Source organism: Carettochelys insculpta, chromosome 7 (genome assembly GCF_033958435.1).
Source record: "Carettochelys insculpta isolate YL-2023 chromosome 7, ASM3395843v1, whole genome shotgun sequence".
Classification (NCBI taxonomy): Eukaryota; Metazoa; Chordata; order Testudines; family Carettochelyidae; genus Carettochelys; species Carettochelys insculpta.
The window spans coordinates 75701523-75708436 of NC_134143.1; the positions used below are offsets into that span (position 1 = coordinate 75701523).

The following is a 6914-nucleotide window of genomic DNA, read 5'->3' on the forward strand; positions in this document are numbered from 1 at the left end:
ACTCACACGGCCAGGCGGTAGATCCTGAGACAGAAACGCTCCAACGCCACCAGGTCACCGAGCCCCCCGCCCTGGGTCAGGCCTCGGGGCCTGCGGCGGGGGACGTAAGCCAAGGGGGGCGCACGGGGCTGGGGCGCTGCCAGCAGCAGGTGGTAAAACGCCGCTCAGCGGCCCTAGGCCAGGGCCTCCCCAGGCTGGAACCGCGTCCGCCCAGCCGCAGCAGGCCCGGAGGGCTGATTTCGGCTAAACCCGATACAATCAGGGCGACTGACGTGCGCGGCGGCTCGGGGGAGCCGGGGAGTCCCTGGGCTGCGCCCCACCCTTTCCCCGGCTTGACGCTGCCTGGCTGGGGTGCGGGGGGGATTAACGCCTCGGGTCTCCCAGCAGCGGAGCGAGCGGCCGGGAGCCGCCAGATTCCTGCAGGAGTCAGGGCTCGATCCCCGTGCCGCAGCCCGCCCCTTTGAAGGGGCGCGGACCCCACAGCCCCAGCCGTCCCGGGCAGGCTCGGGACCAGGGCAGGCGGACCCCACAGCCCCAGCCGCCCCCGGCAGGGCGCATCACCAGTGCCGCTGGGCCATGGCTCAGGCCCGGGTCCAGGCCCTTTCCGGGAACTGGCGCCTGGTCTGTCCCTGGGCCGGGCTGGAGGGAAAGCGCCAGGGCGAGCAGAGGCCGGACGGTGCCATGGATCCAGGCCGCAGGAGAGACTGGCTCCCGCAGGCAGAGCCCCAGCACTAGCGCAGCCCCTGGCGCGCCGAGCTGCGCCACGGCGGAGGAATGACCCCGCTGTGCCTGGGTCCCTGGCCAGGGCTCCGCATTGCTCCCCGGGCACCGGGGTAGCTGCGCGCCGCGCTGAGGGACTCCCGGCCCCGCAGCGCCCTGGGACCGCACTTGGGAGCCGCGGGGAAACCCGCGGAAGATTCCGGGGACAGAACCCGGCGGCCCAGGGGGCCCGCGGATCCCCACACCGAGACCGCCGGAGAGGGGCCCGATTCTGCGCCCAGGCCTGTCCGCCTCCCCGCCCGCAGGGCACCGCCTTGGACCCGCTCCCGGCGCCCTGGCCTTTCCAGTGGCCTCTGAAGCGCGGGGGCAGCTGCGGCCGGTGCACCGGGAGCGGGTCCCTTCTCGGGCCTGCACGGGAATCTGCCCGATCAGAACGGCGCAGCGGGGACACCGGAGCCTCCCTGGCCCTGGCCGGATTCCCGGCGAGATCCTGGCCCGGGGTCGGAGATGGGGTTTCACCCCTCTCGGCTCCGGACTCCGCTCCCAGCAGCCGCAGCCTTCCCGCCGCGGCAGGAGCAAACGTGACCGGGCGGCGGGGCCCGATCCCGGAGGAGGCGGCCGAGGCAGGAGGCGCGGCTACGGGTGCACATCGGGGGGCCCTGCCGCTGCCCCGAGGGGGGTGACGATCCGGGCAGAGGAGCGAAGACAAACGCCCGGTGAACGCGCGAGTCTCTGCGGCCCAGCCGGGAGCGGCCGTCGCTCCCCGGCGGCGCGAGGCGAGCCCGGACCCCGGCCGTATCGAGTGGACCGCCGAGGTGCGCCGGTTGTTCCCCTCTCCCGGCCGGGCGGTGGGGCACAGCCCCCGGCCCGCCCCGGCCCCGGCCCCGGCCCGCAGCGAGCAGTTACCGATCGATGCCCGCGCGCCAGTGTCCGCCGGAAGGTCAATGACAAACCGAACAAACCCCGCGTCCGACTCGCCCCGAAATCCGCTTTAACGTTTCCGTGCAGCCCCCCGGCCGCGGCCCCGGCACGGAAGGCCCCAACCCTGCGGAACCAGCCCCCGGGCCGGGCCGGGCCTCCTCCTCCTCCTCCCCGAGCGCCCGGGTGAGCCGTCCGCAGAGCCAGCGGTACTCACGCGCGTCCGGGTCCCCGTCCGGGTCCGGCTCCGGGCCCAGTTCTGCCCCGCCGCGGAGCTGCTTTCCGCCTCGCCGGTGCGCGTCCCGCGGGCCTGCGGAGCGACAGAGCTGTGGGTTAAAAGGAAATAACCCGGCGCGGTGGGTCCTCGGGTGTGTTTCCCCTTCGCTGCGCCCTTCAGAGGCGGCCCAGCTCCCCACACACCGGCGCCCCGCGCGGGGTCCGGTCCGCAGACTCCCACCTGGCCGCCAGGAAGAGCCGCCTTCTGCTGTCGGCAGCGGCGGGCCGCCTGGGCAGCGGGGCCCTGGTCGCCGTGCTCGGCCTGTCCTCCCCAGCCGGCTCCAAAGGGCGCCAGGATCGGGCCGGCGGCGGCCACAGGAGGGCCTGCCGGGTCCGCCTTGCAGCGCCGCGCTCTCCCCTTGCCGCCGGCGGACCCGGAGACGCAGGCGGACTGCTGGGCCCTGGGCCGCTCGGCCTTCCCCGGCAGAGCGCGGGGCGGTCGCGACCCCTCCGGGGCGCTGCAGCTGACCCCCGGGAGCGGACCTTGGACCCCGGCTGGTGCTGGCTGTCCTGCCCGCTCCGGGCTGCGGCGGGCGGGCGGGCTCCGGGCCGCTCCTGAGCTCGGTGCAGTGCAGAGGCTGCACTAGGCCGCTGGCGAGGCCGGACTAGCGCGTGTGAACCAGCTGAGCTCCATAAGGTCAATGGGGTCTGGCCGAGGCACAGGCCCGGGGGCCGCCAGGGGAGTTTGCCACTAACTTCTCTGGGGCCGGGATCTCACCCCCAGGCTGCCGGGGGAACCTCCGCCTATAGTCCACCCGCAGGCCCGGCTCCCCAGGGCTTTTGCAGGTGAGCCCGCAGCGCCGGGCGCCTTCATCAGGGGCAGGCCCAGGAGAGGACCCCAGGGGAGGGAGAAAGGCTGGGGGCAGGCCCGGGCCTGGGCAGGACCCCCCGCCCGCCCGCTGGAGCCACTCACTGAGACTTCTGACTACTTTCCAGTCGGCCCGTAGGCCGGGCAGGCGCAGCCCGCTGCGGAGACCCGCGCGCACCGCCCTCGGTTCCGGGGTGTCTGGGCCGCCCCGGGCCCGCCGCCAGCTGTGTGATGTGCCTTCCTACCGACGTGTGCCTAGCACTGACTTGCTTTGTCCAGGCCCCGCTGGGGTGCGCACCGCTGGGGCTCCCGGGCCCCGACCCGTCGGGTGGGAGCAGGCCGGGGCTGGCGCGTTCCCGGGAGCAGCCTCCCCAGAGCCTCGCCCCAAGACATTGCTATTTGTGGAAGGGCAGCCGCAGCCGGGGCCCGGGCTCGGGGGCCGGCTCAGCCACCCCACCCTCCAATGGGGAAGCTGCCCACAGCCCCCGGCCCCTCCTCGCCGTGACGTGCTGGCCCGGGGCAGAGGAGGCTCCTGAGCCCTTGGCTGGTCCCCGCAGAGCTGTAACAAAACGCAGACCCCCAGCGCCGGCCTAATGGAGGCCACTTAGCCCGGAGCAGGCGCGGCCCCGCTTTCTCGGCGCGCGACTGCCGGCTCCCCTCCCCGGGCGCGGCGCCCCCCAGCAGGCGGGAGCGCCGCCGGGCCCTGCAGGGCGCTGCGCCACCCCCGGGCGTGCTGGGTGCTGGCGCTGCCTGGATGATGTTACCGAGCCCCGTCACCTCCACCCCCTTCTCTGTCAAAGACATCCTCAGCCTGGAGCAGCCGGAGCCGCGCTATGGGGCGCGCCTGGAGCAGCACCTCCACTCGGCGGCCTGCCTGCTGGCGGCCGCGGACGCCGCCCGCTTCTCGGAGGCGGAGGAGGAGGAGGAGGAGGAGGAGAAGCTGTCCTATCTGAGCTCCATGGCCGCGGCCGGCAGCCAAGGCGAGGTGGGGCTCTCCCCGGACAACTACGTGCAGGCGGTGCTGCGGGCGTCGTGTGAGCCCACCGACCCGGGCCAGGCGCTGGAGCCGGCGGGGGACCAGGACCCCAGTGAGTATGGGGGAGACCCGGCGAGGGACCCCGCAGCTTCCCCACCCGCCTCGTGTCCCCCAGCGGGGCTCGCCCGCCGCGCTCCGCCGCCGCCCGCAGCAGGAGCGAAGCCGGGGTCTGCCCCGCGCCGCGCGGGTCTTTCTCCGAGCTCCCCTCCCCGGCGGGCAGCTCCGTGCGCGGGCGGGCTGTGCGGCTGGAACAATAACCCGCGGGACCCGGCCCGGCCCGGCAGCCCCGCGCGGCACAAACCCCCGCCGCTGTCACTCGCCGCGCCTGCGGAGCTGAACTGGCCCGAATCCGACCTGCCGCCCGCTGGCGGTGCCAGGAACTCGCCCCCCGGCCGCGGGGAGCGAGCCGGACCCAGGGCCCGCTCCTGCAGCAGGAGGCCTCTGGGCGGGGCAGAACTGCCCGGGCGCAGAGGCGGTCGGGCCGGGCCCGGCGTGGGAGGAGAACGGGGAACTCATCTGGCGGCCCCCGGTGGGCGAGGGGACGCGGGCGGCCCCGGGGAGAGCAGGCCCCAGCCCGGGCCCCGGGGGTGTCGGGATGTCGGCCTATGAGACTCGTCTCCTGCCCCACGCCTGAGCTCGGCACGCGGCGGCTGAGCCGGGGCCGGCAGCGCTTAGCCTGCAGCGCAGCCTGCTCCGAGGGGCCTGGCTCTGCCGGGAGCTGCGTCCCCCTTCCCGTCCCCACTGTCCCACCTGCCCCGGAGACCAGGGCCCAGACCCCCTGGGCAGAGCCGGGCCGCAGACAGGGATGCCAGGCTGGGTCCCCTCTGTCCCCTGCACCTGCGCACGGGCCTCCTTGATCGGACGGCGCTGCCGTGGCCGAGCGGCCGGGCTTGCAGCGCTCCCTGTTACAGACAGGTAACAGCCGGCTTCCACGGCTGTCAGCACAGCCTCCCGCCACGGATCCTGCACAGCCCGGATTAAACCCAGAGCCACCGGGGCCCACGGCAGCGCACACACGCACAGCCGCCGAGAGCCTGCTGGAACACCCTGACCGCACACACGGCCCCTGTGCCGACGGGGTTGTACACAGTCTGCCTGTGCCTGCAACACCCTGACTGCACACAGCCCCTGTGTCGATAGGAACACCCTGACCACACACACAGCCCCTGTGCCGATAGGAACACCCTGACCACACACACAGCCCCTGTGCCGATAGGAACACCCTGACCGCACACACAGCCCCTGTGCCGACAGCGGTGTACACACTGCCTGTGCCTACAACACCCTGACTCCACACAGCCCCTGTGCCGATAGGAACACCCTGACCACACACACAGCCCCTGTGCCGACAGCGGTGTACACACTGCCTGTGCCTACAACACCCTGACTGCACACAGCCCCTGTACCGATAGGAACACCCTGACCACACACACAGCCCCTGTGCCGACAGCGGTGTACACACTCTGCATGTGCCTACAACACCCTGACTGCACACAGCCCCCGTGCCGATAGGAACACCCTTACCACACACACAGCCCCTGTGCCGATAGGAACACCCTGACCGCACACACAGCCCCTGTGCCGATAGGAACACTCTGACACCCGCCGCGCCTACAGCAGTGCGCACACCCTGCCCTGTGCCTGCAGCCGCAACCGCACACAGCCGCCTGGGGCCCAGCCAACACGGCTCCGGTAGGCGCTGTCAGTAGCGCACCGCCCGGGCGCCCTGCTTTAGCCAAGCGCCCAGAGGCTCGGCCCGGCCCCGGGTGCCGTCCTGCGCGAACCGCTCGTCGGCGAGGACCGCGGCGCCCGCCCCAGGCGCAGGCCCTAACCCTTCCTCTCCCCAGCAGAGCAGCCGCCGGGCGCCGCGGAGAAGCCGGGGGAGGCGGAGAGGCCGAAGCCCCGCAGCCGCAGGAAGCCGCGCGTGCTCTTCTCGCAGGCGCAGGTCTTCGAGCTGGAGCGGCGCTTCAAGCAGCAGCGCTACCTGTCGGCGCCGGAGCGCGAGCACCTGGCCAGCAGCCTCAAGCTCACCTCCACGCAGGTGAAGATCTGGTTCCAGAACCGGCGCTACAAGTGCAAGCGGCAGCGGCAGGACAAGTCGCTGGAGCTGGGCCCCGCGCCGCAGCCGCAGCCGCAGCCGCCCCGCCGGGTGGCCGTGCCAGTGCTGGTGCGCGACGGCAAGCCCTGCCTGGGGGGCTCGCCGGGCTACGGCGCGCCCTACAACGCGCCCTACTCTTACAACGGCTTCCCCGCCTACGGCTACGGCAACTCGGCCGCCTACAACGCCGGCTACGGCTGCAGCTACCCGGCGGGCGGCTCGGGCGCGCAGCCCGCCTGCAGCCAGGGAGCGGCCGTGGGCGCCGGCGCGGGGCCCTTCGGCAACATGGGCAGCGTGGGCTTCGGCGGCGCGGCCCAGCCGCTGCACCAGGGGCCCGGGGGGCCCTCCTGCGGCCAGGGCGCTCTGCAGGGCATCCGGGCCTGGTAGCCGCGCGGGCGGCGGACACTCTGGGCCAGGCGGGGCCTGAGGGCCCCGGGGAAGGACAGGGAGACGCCCCAGGCTGCTGGCAGGCAGCTCTCCGCGCCGCTTGCCTAGGGCGGTAGCCTCGGGCAGCGGCCAGCGACGCGCCCAGCCCCGCTCCAGGCCGGGCACTGTGGGCCGCTCAGCCCGGCGGCCCCGTGCGGGAGGGGACCAGGTGCGGCGGCTGTGGGGCCGCGGGACTGAAGGGGCTGGGCCCAGACCCGTCCGGCCCCGCGCCGTCCAAGCAGCTTCGCTTGTCAAACGCCAAAGTGCCGGGCCCCGGCGGGAGCCAGGCCCTGTATCCGCTGTCCCGCTGTAGCGCCAGCCCCGCCGCGGCCGGGGAATAAACCAGGTGCAATAGGTGTCGCCTCCTGTCAGAGCCTCGGGGTCCCGGGAGGGCGCTGGGGTGGAGCCCGGCCCCCTGGAGTCCTTGGCCTCGGCTTCGCCCCGCGCACGGCCCCCGCGCTCCGCTGCGCCCAGGACTGCGGCTGCAGCGCCGGGCTCGGCCCTGGCTTGGCGGCGGGCCGCGCGTGGGGAGCGGCCGAGCTGGGAGCCCCGTCCCCGTCCCCCTCCCTCCGGCGCTGTAATCCCGTGTCCCGCGGGGGCCGGGAGCGGCCGGCGCGGCGCTTGTGAGCGTG

At 74.1% G+C, this 6914-nt stretch overlaps 1 protein-coding gene across 1 annotated transcript; it reads left to right on the forward strand.

Annotated features, from left to right (window-relative positions):
* The first annotated feature begins 3447 nt into the window (after positions 1–3447).
* Positions 3448–6629, forward strand: NKX2-3 (NK2 homeobox 3). Its single transcript, XM_075000000.1, has 2 exons — positions 3448–3810; positions 5606–6629. The coding sequence occupies exons 1-2, from the start codon at positions 3477–3479 to the stop codon at positions 6241–6243; spliced, it is 972 nt and encodes a 323-aa protein (XP_074856101.1). The 5' UTR covers positions 3448–3476; the 3' UTR covers positions 6244–6629.
* The last annotated feature ends 285 nt before the right edge of the window (positions 6630–6914 follow it).

Excerpts from the sequence above, each read along its gene's own strand:
- NKX2-3 (XM_075000000.1), top strand. The coding sequence starts at position 3,477 with ATGATGTTACCGAGCCCCGTCACCTCCACCCCCTTCTCTGTCAAAGAC. Across the intron at positions 3,811-5,605 it reads GGCGGGGGACCAGGACCCCA|CAGAGCAGCCGCCGGGCGCC; the intron begins GTGAGTATGGGG and ends TCCTCTCCCCAG.